General features: G+C 44.0%; 1 protein-coding gene across 1 annotated transcript in view; it reads left to right on the plus strand.

Annotated features, from left to right (window-relative positions):
* GALNTL5 (polypeptide N-acetylgalactosaminyltransferase like 5) overlaps window positions 1-17,058 on the plus strand; it is a 57,025-nt gene that overhangs the window by 18,557 nt on the left and 21,410 nt on the right. The window contains exons 4-5 of the mRNA XM_003270941.4: window positions 4,975-5,141; window positions 9,142-9,264. Coding sequence (XP_003270989.1) covers window positions 4,975-5,141; window positions 9,142-9,264 — 290 coding nt within the window. The remainder of the gene's footprint in view (window positions 1-4,974; window positions 5,142-9,141; window positions 9,265-17,058) is intronic.

The raw sequence follows: 17,058 nt of genomic DNA on the forward strand, positions 1-17,058 counted from the left end.
CAGTTTTAATATTTAAAATATAACTTATTTAATAGGAAATTCAATTCTGTACAAAGAACCCACTACTATGTTTAAAAATTAACTTCTGAGAGTAGCTACCACTATCTGGAGTCCAACCAGATTTTTGGCCATTATTGTAATAGCCATATTATTTCATTAAATGGAATTTTCATTTTAGCTTTGCCTTATTTTTTTTAAAAAATGTAATTTGGTCTCATACAATGAGTTTGGAAGTGTTTCTTCCTCCTTAATTTTTTGGAAGAGTTTGAAAAGGATTGGTATTTATTCTTTAATTAAATTCTGCAGTGAACCCATTAGGTCCTGGAGTTTTCTTTGGTGAGAGATTTTTATTCCTGATTGAATGCCCTTACTCATTTTCAGTCTGTTCAGATTTTCAGTTTCTTCATGATTCAGTCTTGATAGGTTGTATGTTTCTGGGAATTTATTCATTTCTCCTAGGTTATCCAATTTGTTGGCATATAATTGTTCATAGTAGTCTTTTATGATTCTCTGTTTCTCTGTGATATCGATTATGTCTCTTCTTTCACTTCTGGTCCTGTTTTTTTGAGTCTTCTTTTTTCTTAATTAGTCTAGCTAAAGGTTTGTCAAATTTGCTTATCCTTTTTAAAAACCCAACTCTTTGTTTCATTTGTCTTTTCTATTGTTTTCCTAATCTCTATTTCATTTATTTCTGCACTTATCTTTGTCATTTTCTTTCTTTTACTAAATTTGGGCTTAGTCTGCTCGTCTTTTTCTCATTCTTTCAGGTATAACATTAGGTTGTGTATTTGGAAACTTTCTTCTGCTTTGATATAGGTGTTTATTCCTACAGTCCCCAAACTTAGTACTGCTTTTGCTGCATCCCATATGTTTTGGTATGTTTTTTTTAATTTCTATTTGTCAAGATATTTTTAATTTCCATTTTAATGTCTTTTTAAAAATTTCTTCTTTGGCTCATTGGATGGTTAGGAACATGTTTAATTTCCATATATTTGTGAGTTTTCTGAAATTTGTCTCATTATTGATTTCTAGTTTCATACCATTGTGGTCAGAAAAGATACTTGATATGATTTCAATCTTAAATTGTTAAGACTTGTTCTGTGGCCTAATATTTGATCAATCCTGGAGGATATTCCATGTGCCCCAGAGAAGAAATATATGCTCTTCAGCTGTTGGATAAAATGCTCATGTGTGTCTGTTAAGTCCATTTGATCTAAAGTATAGTTGAAGCCCAGTATTTCCTTATTGATTTTCTGTCTGGATGATCTGTACATAGTTGTAATGGGGTATTGAAGTCCCCTACTATTATTTTATTGCAGTCTATCACTCACTTCAGATTATTAATATTTGCTTTATATATTTAGGTTCTCTGATGTTGGGTGCAGATATATTTAAGATATGTCTTCTTGATGTTATATCTTGGTATTATATTACCAACTGGCAATATAATATTGTTATATCTTCTTGATGAAATGGGCCACTTATCACTATAAAATGACCTGCTTTATCTATCTCTTTTTGCAGTTTTTGACTTACTGTCTGTTTTACTTCAGTATAAGTATCCTCTGCTCTGTTTTGGTTTCCATTGGCATGAAATATCTTTTTCCGTCTCATCACTTTTAATCCTTGTATATCCTTAAAGGGGAAGTGAGTTTCTTATAGGCAGCATAAGTTAGGTCTTGTTTTTTTAATCATGTTTTTCAAATTGAGATTTATGTATGTATTTTCAGAAGTCTGCAAATTCTTAATGAGATTCTCCATGAGAATACTCAAATTTCATCTTCCCACTTACATATACATATTTTTTGAGACGGAATCTTGCTGTGTTGCCCGGGCTGGAGTGTACTGGCACGATCTCAGCTCACTGCAACCTTTGCCTCTGGGTTCAAGCAGTTCTCCTGCCTCAGCCTCCTGAGTAGCTGGGATTACAGGTGTGCACCACCACACCTGGCTAATTTTTGTATTTTTAGTAGAGATGGGGTCTCACCATGTTGGTCAGACTGGTCTCGAACTCCTGACCTCAGGTGATCCAACCACCTTGGCCTCCCAAAGTTCTGGGATTACAGGCATGAGCCACTGCACCTGGCCAGGAAAGTTTTTATAGCATACCACAGCAACATTTGTTGATCTATTTTTGAGAAACCCACACACACCAGGTTCTCTTGGGGGTCTAAAGAGACCTCATGTGAGTTTCAGGCTCCTCCACCAACATCAAACTGAAGGGACGCAGTTTATTTCCAGTTTTCTTAAAGTGGTACACCCAGGACTGACTATAACATCAGAGATGTGATTTTAGCAGCAGAAGTCATCCTGGACCACCACTTCTCTTATTCGTGGTATTGGCCTGCCATTAATTCAGTCTAGTATCATATTTTCTCTTTCTCTCCTACTTTCTGTTTCACAACTCAATGATCTTACCAGAATATTTTTTTGAGACAGAGTTTCAATTTGCCGCCCAGGCTGGAGTGCAGTGGCGCGATCTCAGCTCACTGCAACCTCCGCCTTCTGGGTTCAAGCGATTCTCCTGCCTCAGCCTCCTGAGAAGCTGGGATTACAGTCATGCACCACCACGCCCAGCTAATTTTTGTATTTTTAGTAGAGAAGGGGTTTCGCCATGTTGGCCAGGCTGGTCTCGAACCCCTGACCTCAGGTGATCTGCCTGCCTTGGCCTCCCAAAGTGCTAGGATGACAGGTGTGAGCCATCTAAGCCTTTTAATTATTTTTCCACATGTTTCTGCACAGCCTCATTTTCCCACTCACCGTTACAGACACAAGTGCAGACGGCGCAGGTGCCCTCATTCCCATCTGTTCCGGTGCTTCCTTGGCCCTGTCCCTCGGACTCTGCATTCCCTTGAGTCTGATGTCAGTTCCACTCAGTGGGCATGACTTCTCTGTCTTCATCTTGTCTTGGATAAAAATGAAGACCAGGACAAGGCCCTCTCCTTCCCTGGTGACTTCATTTTGTGAGTACCCTGAGGGGACTGTCCAGGATGCCCGTAGGATTGCCTGCCCAGCACTCCTTTCCCGCTGCTTTTCCCCCTTCCCGTGTGATTGCAGTGCTAACAATGATTTTTTTTATTTCAACTCAATTTTCTGGCCCCAGTTGATTAACCCAGGGATGGGGCACCTGTGGCAAGCTGGGCCAATGAATCTTTTCCGGTCAATATTTGATCTTGGAAAAGGTAAAGTCCCACCAGTTTCTCCTTGGGTACTTGCCTATAAGATATGCTGATGTCAATCACATTTCCCACTAAAGAAGTGGAAAAAGCCCAGTTGCAGAGGAAGAATCATAATCACGTAATGCGCCTTCTATCTGAATACTTACTGCGTGCCAGGCACAGCTCTAAGTGTTGTAGATGTGTTAATTCATTGCATCTTCACAGCCCTTGGAGGTAGGTTGATATTGCTATTACTGTTTTTCCCAGATGTAAACAGAAAAGCAGAGATGGAGAGTGTCCAGACGTCATTTAAGCCTCTAGTTCTAATCACTCCTTGAGGCTCCAGCTGCTGCAGCTGCTAGGTCCTGTGAGACATTTGGGTCAGCTCACGATACATCTCTCTCTTTCTTCCTTCCTTCCTTCCTTCCTTCCTTCCTTCCTTCCTTCCTTCCTTCCTTTCTCTTTCTTTCTTTCTCTCTCTCTTTCTCTCTCTCTCTTTCTCTCTCTCTCTCCTTTCTTTTTTTTTTTTTTGGAGGCAATAGTATGATCTTGGCTCACTACTACTTCCCTCTCCCAGATTCAAGAAATTCTCTGCCTTAGCCTCCTAAGTAGCTGGAACTACGAGTGCACACCACCACATCTGGCTAATTTTTGTATTTTTAGTAAAGACAGAATTTTTCCATGTTGTCCAGGCTGGTCTCGAACTCCTGACCTCAGGAGATTCACCTACCTCGGCCTCCCAAAGTGCTGGGATTACAGGCATGAGCCACTGCGCCAGCCACACCTCCCTTTCTTTTGCTAAAGTTAGCTCCAGCAGATTTCTTTAATTTACAACCAAAATATTTCAGAATACAACCAAAGAATATATCAATCTAAATAATAATCACTAATATTACTAGAATTCCAGAATTTAGCTGCTATATTTCCCTTATATGGACACACACACACAAATAAAGTATTTTGGGGCCAGGGACATTGGCTTATGCCTGTAATCCCAACACTTTGGGAGGCTGAGGCAGGTGGATCACCTGAAGTCAGGAGTTCAAGATCAGCCTGGCCAACATGGTAAAACACTGTCTCTACTAAAAACATAAAAAATTAGCCAGGCATGGTGGTGCACGCCTGTAATCCCAGCTACTCGGAAGGCTGAGGCAGGAAAATCGCTTGAACCCAGGAGGCAGAGGTTGCAGTGAGCCAAGATGGCACCATTACACTCCAGCCTGGGCAACAAGAGTGAAACTCCATCTCAAAAAAAATAAATAAATAAAAATGAAATAAAGCATTTTTGTCAAATATTCAGAAGAAATCCAATTAGACCATATCTGCTACACTTTTTTGTTGCAACAGGCTGCACAAATATGAGTAAAGTTGGAGTTTTCTCTGAAGACAGCACAATAAAGTTAATGTACACTTTTCAACATGCGAGCTTAGTAATTCATTTTTATCTGTTCTGCCATGGTGACAGCAAAACAAAAAGAGATAAAACTAATTCATTTTTATAACAGAAGCTAATATATGAATATAATTTGTGTTTATACTATGTTTAAAATAGAACTAAGATTATCAACACAGTCTCAGGAAAGAACAATTATTACTGACATTAATAAGGGGGAAATTATTCAGAAAATATTAGAACAACATAAGAAGTTAAATAAATTTTTGTGTTTTTAGATGTACTGTCACCTTATTACCATAATTATCAGTTGAAGGAGTAAAGAGTCAAAAAGATGCAAATAAGGAGAAGTGTTTGAACGAGATGACAAAACATCCAAGGCATTTAAATGGATTGTTTTCTTCATATTGCTTCTGCCTGCAGGTGTCTTCAAAAACATTACCCAGCCCGCCTCCCGACTGCCAGCATTGTCATTTGCTTCTATAATGAAGAATTTAATGCCTTGTTTCGGACCGTGTCCAGTGTCATGAACCTCACGCCACACTATTTTCTGGAAGAAATTATTTTGGTAGATGACATGAGCGAAGTTGGTAAGATAGAACACTCATTATCTAATCTTCTTTGTTGTTGGTGGTGTTGTTGAGATGGAGTTTCACTCTGTCACCCAGGCTGGAGTGCAGTGGTACCATCTCGGCTCACTGCAACCTCTGCCTCCTAGGTTCAAGTGATTCTCCTGCCTCAGCCTCCCGTGCAGCTGGGATTACAGGTTCATGCCACCATGCCTGGCTAATTTTTGTATTTTTAGTAGAGACGGGATTTCACCATGTTGGTCAGGCTGGTCTCGAACTCCTGATCTCAAGTGATCTGTCCGCCTCAGCCTCCCAAAGTGCTGGGATTACAGGTGTGAGCCATGATGCTTGGCCATCTAATCTACTTTGAAGGTAGTGCTCTCCCCGATGGCACTTGAGTATTTTGTACAAAAAATCTTTTTGGCGGGTATTGGGGCAGGCACTGCACTAGGGGCTCTTGGTGTATGGTGGACGTGTGAGACCTGGGCCCTGTGCTTGGGCTCATGGCAGAGGGGTGGAGGGGCAGTGCTTCCATAAGGTGAACATACGGGCACCGGTCACATCCTTGGAGATAACTTCAGGAAGAAGTGACATGTCAACTGAGGTCTGAATGATGAGTTGTAATGATCTAGGTGGAGAGGAAGGAAAAAGTGTTTTTGGTAGCTGAAGCAGCATTGTAAAGGCCCAGAGGTAAGAGAAGACACAGTGAGCTTGAAATACATGCTAGCATATGTTATGTAGTTGATGCATGAGTGTAGAGTTGCAGGGGGAAGGTGGGCAAAACCAGAGTTATTAAAAGGGAACTCCCAGCCCAGCCTGCTGCCTCACACCTGCAATCCCAGCACTTTGGGAGGCCAAGGTGGGCAGAGCCCTTGAGCTCAGGAGCTCCAGAGCAGCCTGGGCAACATGGCAAAACCCCATCACTTAAAAAAGATGGGGTGGGCGGGAGTAACTGCTCATAAAGGGCATTATTTGAATTTTATCTTGAAGCTATGAGGAGGTGTTAAGGGCTTAATGCAGGAAAATGAGATGATCTAGGAATTCCCTGAAAGAAGTGGAATCAGACCAACTGCAGTTAAGTGTGTATTCTTTCCTGCTTACTGGGTTTAAAGAATCGTAATACTAGCACTAGTTAGCTACACTTAGAATTTGCAATTACTCATCTAATTTACAATGGAGCACAAAGCTTAGGCAAGCCAGGAGTACCAAAGCAATGATGTCAATATTAAGTAAGTTTCAGGCTGAAAGTCAACCCAATCCACTGTAAATGTGAACCACTATGAGCTCAGAAACCAAAAGATGAGGAGAAGCAGTAGGAAGAACAGGCAGAGGAAGAAGCCATCCCATGAGGTTCACCCTGCGGGGAAGTGACTCTAGGTGACTCCTGAATGTGACTCAAGTCACTGGCAGTTGTGTGGTGGAAATGTAGATGTTGGCCAAGCACCCATCATAAATAACACTGTTTCTAAGGGGTCACCGATGTCTGAGGGCACAGGACCTATTTCTAGCCTTGTGCATGGGAAGGGTGTGGAGTGAGGGCCTGGCTTCCCTGCTGCCCTGTGACCCACGCTGCCTCATCTGCTCAAAAGACTGAGCAGCATGTTTAGCAACTTGCTGGGCAAGAAGTCACCGGGAAAGCCACCAGCAGGGGACAGGGTGGGATAACCTGACAGATTGTGGAATTCTAACTTCTCACCCAGAAGTACAAGGATGCTGCCATGGAGACACAGTGCCAGGAATGACCAGGGGACAGATACCTCCCCCAGCCTTTCAGAACCACACCGTGAATTTAGGGACATAACTAGTGTCTTAGCTTGGCTGCTGTAACAAAATACCACAAACTGGGTGGCTTAAACAACAAACATTTATTTCTTAGAGTCCTGGAGGTTGGAAGTCCGAGATGAGGGTGCCAGCAGGTCGACTTCTTAGAGTGGGCCCTCTTCCTGGGTGATAGACAGCCATCTTTTTGCTATGTCCTCATGCTGTGGAAAGAGAGCAAGCTAGCTCCATCACCCAGTGATGCCTCTGCAAGGCCCCACCTGCAAATACCGTCATACTGAGGGGTACTTTGAATTTTGGTGGGGACACAAACATACAGGCCATAAGATCTGTCAACGTTCTCATACATTCATCATACATTGTGGTCCCCTTTATAAGAGACTAGGGGGTCGCTGCTGCCAACATGTGGGTGTGCTGCCCAACCAGACACCTCTGCTTCTCCTCCTCTATCTGAGCCTTTGACCCACACAGAGCCTTAAACGCAGGACGAGGGTGTTCTAGGCTCTGATGGAGCTCAGGTTGGCACCTTCCTCCTTTAATTCACAGTGACTTCATCATGGGTTTAAGGACAATTTCTTCAACAAAACCCTGTCTTTCCCAGCTGACACCTATTGGTATGGCCGATAGACTCCTCAGCTTGGGGGAGCAGGGCCAGGGGCCCAGGGAACTGCCCCCACTGAGTTACACAAATGGCCTGTCCATGACCTGCTGCCATCCACTTTTCCCACAGTCCTGGTCCCTCTAGACTGCAAGCCAACGACATGACCATCTTCTGAAAAACCTATACCCTCCACTTCATGTTAGTGAGTGCTGCTGCCTCAACCGCCTTTATCTCCTCCAGGGCCTGGCTCATGGCGTCCCACTTCTCCCTCCTCCTGCCGCCTCCTGCATCCTGGATGTGAGTGAGGTGTCTGGAGATCTTTGAGCTGAGATGCTGCCCAGGCCTGCAAGTGCAGCTGTGCAGCCTGGATCCCTGCCTCTTTCTAAAAACAAGGAAGAAGATCCCTCCTTCTGCTGAAATTACCATGAACCTGTTCCTGTTCAACCTGCCCCTGACCCAGATTGCTGGGACTTAGGAATTTAGACCTCTGAGGCACCTGCATCCATCTCACCTGGTCCCAGCCTCCTTTATCATCGTTGTATTAACCTCCAAATATGAAGTGACTATTGGGTGCCAGGCTCTGTGCTGGGTGATATATTTCTTCTTCCTCGTACTGGAGTACTGCCAGGAACATGATGGTCATCCCTTCTCTCAGCTGAGGAAACTAAGACTCTAGTGGTTCGATAACTTTCCCAAGAGCTACTACAGAATTAGAAGCACAGACAGTAGCAAACCCAGATTGCGCCAAAGCTCTATAATGCATGCTTTTTCTATTAAAATGTTAATAGTGATTTACTAAAATGGAGTTATTTCACTAGAACCATAGAATAATATTTACAGGGCCAGGCGTGGTGGCTCACACCTATAATCCCAGAACTTTGGGAGACCAAGATGGGAGGATCCCTTGAGGCCAGGAGTTCAAGACCAGCCTGGGCAATATAGCAAGACCCTATTGCTACAAAAAATTTAAAAATTAGCCAGGTGTGGTGGTGCACACCTGTAGTCCCAGCTACTCAGGATGCTGAGGCATGAGGATTGCTTGATCCCGGGAGGTCAAGGCTGCAGTGAGCTATGATCATACACTGCATTCCAACGTTGGTAACAGAATGAGGCCCTGTCTCAACAAAAACTAAACAAAAAGAAAAATATTTACAGTTGATTTTGATAATGAATCACTTTTGTTTCTCTACCTTAAATGGGATAAAAATTCTTTTTTTTTTTTTTTTGAGATGGAGTTTTGCTCTTGTTGCCCAGGCTAGAGTGCAATGGCGCCATCTCGGCTCACTGCAAACTCTGCCTCCCGGGTTCAAGCGATTATCTTGCCTCAGCCTCCCGAGTACCTGGGATTACAGGCACCCACCACTATGCCCAGCTAATTTTTGTATTTTTAGTAGAGAGGGGGTTTCACCATGTTGGCCAGGCTGGTCTTGAACTCCTGACTTCAGGTGATCCACCTGCCTCAGCCTCCCAAAGTGCTGGGATTACAGGCGTGAGACACCACACCTGGCCCCAAAATTCTCTTTTAAAGTTAGAACTTCTGTGGAATAGCATGGATTTTAGGAATAAGTCATAATGATGATACACTGTTTCAATTTCTATAGTTGCCGTTTATACGTTCTCATATGTTGAATATTTTTCCAGATGATTTGAAAGAAAAACTAGACTACCACCTGGAAACTTTTCGGGAAAAGATTAAAATAATAAGAAACAAAAAGAGAGAGGGGCTGATTCGAGCAAGGCTGATTGGAGCTTCTCATGCTTCAGGTAGGAACATTCCTGGGGACAAGAGCCGGTGACGGCGTCACAGAGATCTTCCCTTCTGAGCGGGACTCCTCCGCAGGGAGACCTTCTATGTCTCTGTCTGCTTCATCAGAAGAGTGGAAATCTATTCCAGCCATATGAGCCTTTAATCTTCTTTTGCCTCTGAAAGTGTTCTGCTTTAAAATGTCAATTTGCTATTTTGGGTTGAAGATATTCTTTCGCAGGGACGTTAATGTCAGCCCCTCTCACAGGCTGAGTTCCCCAGTACAAACTCTGAGATGGAGTTTCAACCACATGGGACCCACTGGGAGCCACAGGAGTGAGGAGAGCAAGACTGGGGGTGGGTTGGGCGGGAGGGAGCTGCAGCGCTCATCCACAGGGACCTCTGAAGCCAGGACCCCACAATGAAATAAGAGAAGGAGTTTATGGGGCAAGAGATGGGAGAACAGAAGAAAAAGTGTGAGCTGATGCTTCTGACCTGACACACGTGGAGGAGGACAGAGAAGGGAGGAGGTTTACCTCAAAGCGCTTCAGACAAGGTGCGGGTCTCAGAAAGGCTCAGTGGGCTAGGGGGAGCCACATTGCAAAGGCTGCCCGTTAGGGAGACCTGCAATGGGACCAGGTGGCGCATCTCCACTTCCTCCCCACCACCACCCACACACTGTGCTTGGTCATTGGGTGGCAGCACCCTGGGAACGGCATGACCTTGACATGAGCTTCAGTAGATCCGAAAACTTTGGCAGTGGGAAGCACTCAAATCCGTCCCCCCCAGCAGGTTCCTGTGAAGGGACATCTGAGCAGCACACTCCCACGGCTGCCCCAAGAGCCATTCAAAGGGATCCTAGTTCCAGGTAAGGAGACCAGGCATGGACCAGTCATTGGATATGAACACTGCCCTCCCCTGGGGGCAGGTATGACCTTGGTAGCCATGGCTGGCCCAGGGCAGCTTCTGGGGAGGGGCTCTGTTGTGAACCATTGGCTGTCAACGCTGCTGGGCGGCTGAGTCCCAAGGGCATCTGAGTAGCTTGCTAGAGGGCCCAAGCCTAGGATCACGCCTCCTGCCGCATGTAGGGGAATGTCGGCAGAACACTGAGCTGGAACCACGGGAGGCGAATCATTTGTCAGGGCATTCCTCAGGCTGCATTGCAAGCTGATGAAATGTCCCTGCTCCTTAGCAGGAAACACCTCCTTAAGGAATGGAAGGCCAAAAGACAAAAAGCAAAACTGGACTCTCTTTTTCCATGTTGGCCTGATCAGTGGACACATTCTCTTATTTAACTGCAAAGATAATACATGTTCATTGTCCAAAACCCAACAGAAACCAAACACAATACAGAGTGCATCTTTTCAGAGCCGCGTTTTTATGCATTTATGGATATATACATATATATGCACATGTATATACACAGGGTTAAGGATTTTGATTTATTTTACTTTTTTTTTTTTTTTTTTTGAGACAGTTTCCCTCTGTCACCCGCGCTGGAGTGCAGTGGCACAATCTGTAACCTCCTCCCGCTGGGCTCAAGCAATTCTCCTGCCTCAGCCTCTCAAGTAGCTGGGATTACAGGTGCCTGCCACCATGCTGGCTAATTTTTGTACTTTTAGTAGAAACGGGGTTTTGCCATGTTGGCCAGGCTGCTCTTTAACTCCTGGCCTCAAGTTATCTGCATACCTCAGCTTCCCAAAGTGCTGAGATTACTGGCGTGAGCCACCACGACTGGCCTGGGATTTTTAAATATATGGAATCATACTATCTGTACTGTCCTGAGACTTACTCTTTTATTTTTAATTTTTGGAACTTTTCCCATGACAGTATTTAAGACTTACTTCGGTTTTCAGTTGCTGTGTTGTATGATACTTCATATGGATTTTATTTTTTCTCTTTTTTTTTTTCTTTAGACGGAGTCTTGCTCTGTCGCCCAGGATGGAGTGCAGTGGTGTGATCTCAGCTCACTGCAACCTCCGTCTCCCAGGTTCAAGCGATTCTGCTGCCTCAGCCTCCCCCAAGACCTGGGATTATAGGTGGGCGCCACCACGCCCAGCTAATTTTTTTGTATTTTTAGTAGAGATGGGGTTTCGCCATGTTGGCCAAACTGGTCTCTAACTCCTGACCTCAGATGATCTGCCCGCCTCGGCCTCCCAAAGTGTTGAGATTACAAGTGTGAGCCACTGCGCCCAGTCCATATGGATTTTATAATTGATTGTCATAACTGGTTTAGCCATTTCTGAATAGGTTATTTTTCTTTTTTACTATTACCTAAATGCAGCAGTTACAATTCATGAACACATATCTTTGTGTGATTAATTGTGCCTATAAGATAAATTCCTAAAAGTGGAATTGCTGGGGAAAAGGAAATTTTTATTTTAAATTTTAAAAGATAATGCCAAATTGTCCTTGAAAAGTTTCACCAATTAACAGTCTCATCACACAGACAAAGTGCCCTTTCTCTGCAGCCAGAGCTGAATGTGACCCATCTTTCTAATGTTTGCCACAGTTGGCCAAAAAATAAGCTACCTTTTCTTTTCTTGGTATTACCAGCCATCGAATTGTTTTATATTTTCATAGATTGCTTACAGATCATTTTTCTGTTGATTTATCTGTTCATATCCTTTGCCAATTTTTCTAATGTGTTGTTTATCTTTTTGTTATTGATTCAAACATGTCCTTATAACAGAAATTCTATATTATGAACACTGAGAATAGCGGTCCTCAGGTTAGAGCCTATCTTTTCTTCTCCTCTGGGGGTGTCTTATGTTGAGCAGAATTTTATTTATTTATTTATTTTGAGACAGGGTCTCACTCTGTTGCCCAGGCTGGAGTGCAGTGGTGCAATCTCGGCTCACTGCAACCTCCGCCTCCCGGGTTCAAGTGATTTTTGTGCCTCAGCCTCCTAAGTAGCTGGGATTACAGGTGCCTGCCACCTCACCCAGCTAATATTTTGTATTTTTAGTACAGAAGGGGTTTCACCATATTGGCCAGGCTGGTCTCAAACTCTTGGCCTCAAGTGGTCTACCTGCCTCGGCCTCCTGAAGTGTTGGGATTACAGGCGTGAGCCACTGTGCCTGGCCAGAAATTTTTAAGTCTTTAAGTTCACCGAAAAGCCCACTTCACTGGCTAACACAGTGAAACCCTGTCTCTACTAAAAATACAAAAAAATTAGCCGGGCATGGTGGCGGGCACCTGTAGTCCCAGCTACTCTGGAGGCTGAGGCAGGAGAATGGCGAGAACCCGGGAGGCGGAGCTTGCAGTGAGCCGAGATTGTGCCACTGCTCTCCAGCCTGGGCGACAGAGCGAGACTCCGTCTCAAAAAAAAAAAAAAAAAAAAAAAAAAAAAAAAAAAAAAAAAGCCCACTTCCTCTTGCTAGGCACAGGGCTAGACTGAACTTCCTAGCCTCTCTTCAACAGGAATAGCCTTGTGACTAAGTTTTAGCCATGGGATGTGAGTGCAAGTAACGTGTACCATTTCCTGACCAAGGCTCTTAGGAAGCTGGTCTGTCCCCTCCACACTCATTTCCTGTTCTGGCTGACTGGGGCCGAGATGACTAAGTGACTTTGGAGGCTCTGGGTTGAAAAGCCCCTGCCAGCCTGCATCCCTGAATGACCATATGGAGGGCTTGCCCCAATCAGGAGCACCCGCCTTGGATGGCTAAATGCGTAGAAATAAACTTCTATTGCATTTGAGCCATTATCATTTTGGAATCTTATTATTATAATAGTAGCTAGCTTTAACATAATAAAAAACAAGCATATCAATATTTTTCCTTCATGATTTTTGGGTTTTGTCTCCTGTTCAAAAAATTCTTCCTTACCCTGAGATCATGATGATACTGTTCTTTTTGTTGTTGTTGTTGTTGTTGAGATGGAGTCTCGCTCTGTCGCCCAGGCTGGAGTGCAATGGCGTCATCTCGGCTCACTGCAACCTCCGCCTCCCAGGTTCAAGTGATTCTCCTGCCTCAGCCTCCCGAGTAGTTGGGATTACAAGCACCTACCACCACACCCGGCTAGTTTTTGTATTTTTAGTAGAGACGGGGTTTCGCCATGTTGGTCAGGCTGGTCTCAAATTCCTGACCTCAGGTGATCCGCCTGCCTCAGCCTCATAGTGCTGGGATTACAGGCGTGAGCCACTGCGCACGGCCTGATACTCCTCTTTAGTTTCTTCCTCATGTAAAAAAAAAAAAAATATGGTTTTTACATTAAACTTTGGGTCTACCTGGAGCTGTTTGTTCTGGGAACGGTGTAAGTTAAGAATGTAATGTAATTTTTTCAGAATGAATAGCCAGTTTTCCCCACACCGTTCATTGAATAGTCCACCATTTCTTCATTGGTTGCAATGCTAGTTTTATCATTTTGTCAAATGTCTGTGTATTCCTGGGTCTATTTCTGGCATCTCTCTTCTGCTCTATGATGGTATTTTCGTATTTCTAGGCTAATCACGCTGTCTCTTTATTAGTACGGCTTGATAAGAAGTTTTTATATCTTCTTATTTTCTTGATAAGAAGATGTGTAGGACAAATCTTCCCACTTCATTCTGCAAAAGTGTCTTAGCTAGGATTGTCTTATCAAGTTCCAGGAAAAACGTGTTGAGATTTTCACTGGAATTGTATAGAGATGATAGATTAAAATGGGAAAGAATTTACATCTTTTTGATGATAAATGTCCCCACCCATGGACATTTATTCAGATCTGCTTTTATATTGTTTTGGTGTTTTGTCATTTGCTCTATAGATATTATGTGCAAAGATTTATTTCTGCTTATCTTGATTTTTTGGTTGTTGTTTTAAAAATTGTGATTTGGGACCTTCCTGTTATATTTTTAAATTATTACTGGTACATAGGAATGAGATCTTTTGGTATATTTGATCTCATAAATAGAAACCTCAGTAAACTTAGTTGTTAGTGGTTGGTGGGTAGAGTCGCTTGCATTTTCTATCAGCTGAAGATAATTTTCCTTCTACCTCTAATGTTGATTAGAAGTGGCGGTAGCAGGCATCCTTTCTGCTTTTGACTTTCATGGGAATAATTCTGACATCATTTATTTACTATGTTTTTGTGTATTAGTTTCCTAGGACTGTTATAATGAAGTAGCACAAACAGGTGGCTTAAAACAACAGAAATTCATTTTCTCCCAGCTCTAGAGGCCAGAAGTCCAAAATCAAGGTGTGAGCAGGACCTCACTTATTCTGAGACCTGCAGGGGAGGCTCCTTCCCTGCCTCGTCAGCTTCTGGCGGTGGCTGCCAGTCCCGGGCTGCAGCGGCGTCACCCTAGGCTCCGCCTCTCTGTTCACAGGCATCCTCCCTGTGTGTCTGTGTGTGTGTCTTTGTCTCCCCCAACTGAATCTCAGAAGGACTCCAGTCACATTGAATGAAGGGCTCGCTCTACCCTGGTATGACCTCATTGCATCTGCAAAGACTCTGTTTCCAGTTAAAGGCACATTTTGAGGTTCCTGGGTTAGGACTTGAAAATATCATTTTGGGGAACACAGTTCAACCCGTAACACTACAGTTTGGATTGTTTTTGTTTAAAAGGGGAGTCTTATTTTTTTATTTTGAAAATTTTCAAACCCACATAATACCCATAGAAACGCTCCCCTAGAGTCACTAGGTGTAGATGTAAATATCTCACAACACCCACTTCACACACGTGCTCTCCGTGCCTTCTCAGCCCGCGCACACACATCGCATCTGTGTTCAAAAGTAAGATGCAGACTGGACACAATGGCTCATGCCTAGAATCCCCGCACTTTGAGAGGCCGAGGCGGGCGGATCACCTGAGGTCGGGAGTTCGAGACCAGCCTGACCAACATGGAGAACCCCCCCATCTCCACTAAAAATACAAAAATTAGCCAGGTATGGTGGCACATGCATGTAATCCCAGCTACTCAGGAGGCTGAGGCAGGAGAATCGCTTGAACCCAGGAGGTGGAGGCTGCAGTGAGCCAAGATCATGCTATTGCACTCCAGCCTGGGCAACAGAGTGAGACCCTGTCTCAAAAAAAAAGAAAAGTAAGATGCGTTTATGATTTTCTTTGTTTGTACTGTGTTCTTATACTTTTCACTTTACCAGACTCATAGAACAAATTGTATGGTTTTTCTTTTTTCTAAAAATTTACATAAGACAGAGATTAACTGTGTGTGGGAACTTGCAGAGAACTGGCCAATAAACTGCCCAGGCACTGGTGTCTTTTTTGGTTTCCTCTTTAATCCACATTGTTGTCTTTTTTTTTAGGAGTGATTTTGAAAGTTTCCAAACAATTTTCAGAGATTTTTAAAATTATTTGTTAATTATTTATTCCTACTTAACTGTATTGTGGTCAGAAATTTGAAATTTCTGTTGTGGCTTAAGCTAGGTCAGTTTTTCCCAATGTCTATGTGTATTTTATACTTTTTTTCTTTTTGAGACAGGATCTCTCTCTGTCATCCACGCTGGAGTGCAGTGGAGTAATCGAAGCTCACTGCAGCCTCGAACTCCTGGGGTCAAGTGATCCTCCCACCTTAGCCTCTCAAATGTTGGAATTGCAAGCATGAGTCACCACACCTGGCCTATTTTTTTAATTTTTGGTAGAGATGTGGTCTCACTGTCCTGCCCAGGCTGGTCTCTAACTCTCGGTTTCAAGCAATATCCTCCCACCATAACCTCTCAAAGTGCTGAGATTACAGGCATGAGCCACCACACATGGCCCTTCTATGTGTATTTTCAAAGAATGTATATTTTTTCTTTTGGGTTGTAGGTTCTCTGTGTGTATATATATATATAAAATTTTGTTCATATCTTTGATGATGGAATTCGACTTTATTTCTAAGTTTCTTAGAGTTGTACTGAAACCTTCAGCTATGACTGTGGATGTGTGCACCTACTTCTCCTGGCCCTTTGCCGGTGCTTGCCATCTCTCAGCCTGTCTGTTCCCCACACCCCCAAGTGATGTAGGTGGCTGCCTGAGCCAGGCATGCTCCTGTGTCACAAGTGTGGGATCCTGTCGTGTGGGCAGGTGAGGCAGCAGCCAGCGGCCCTTCCGTAACGTATTCACTCATCCCTCTGGGATTTATCTCTTGCCAACTGTGTGCTACCCATGCACATTTATTCTTTTTTTTTTCTTTTTTATCAACTCTATTGAGATGCAAACTGTACCTACTGAGCCTGGAGACGGGTTTTCACATGATGTTCATGTGCGCACACTCCTTTGGAGCCAGGTCATCTTCCTGGGAGCTATTTGCATTATTACAAAGCGACGCTGTCCCTCCAGTAGGGCCTGCCGTGATGTGTTCCCTGCTTCCCCTGACCTTTCCCTTCCTTCCTCCCTCACCCACCCACCAGCTGCACGGGCCTTCCTGCTTCCGTCCCAGCCTGCCAAGCCTCATCCTATCTCAGAGCGTCTGCACGTGATTGGCTTCCCCTGGAACGTTCTTCTCTCAGGCGTCTGCATGACCTGTTATCTCACTTTGTTCAGTTCTCTGATCAAATGCCACTTTATCACCATAGTCTTTCAAACCACCCCATATTAAATAGCAGACTCCTATCCCTCTCTATCATCACCCTTACCCCCAATTTTTTTTTTTTTTTTGACGGGGTCTCGTTCTGTCCCCCAGGCTGGAGTGCAGTGGCGCGATCTCGGCTCACTACAAGCTCCGCCTCCCGGGTTCACGCCATTCTCCTGCCTCAGCCTCCCAAGTAGCTGGGACTACAGGTGCCCGCCACCACGCCCAGCTAATTTTTTGTATTTTTAGTAGAGACGGGGTTTCACCGTGTTAGCCAGGATGGTCTCGATCTCCTAATCTCGTGATCTGCCCGCCTCAGCCTCC

This window comes from Nomascus leucogenys, chromosome 13 (assembly GCF_006542625.1).
Source record: "Nomascus leucogenys isolate Asia chromosome 13, Asia_NLE_v1, whole genome shotgun sequence".
NCBI lineage: Eukaryota > Metazoa > Chordata > Mammalia > Primates > Hylobatidae > Nomascus > Nomascus leucogenys.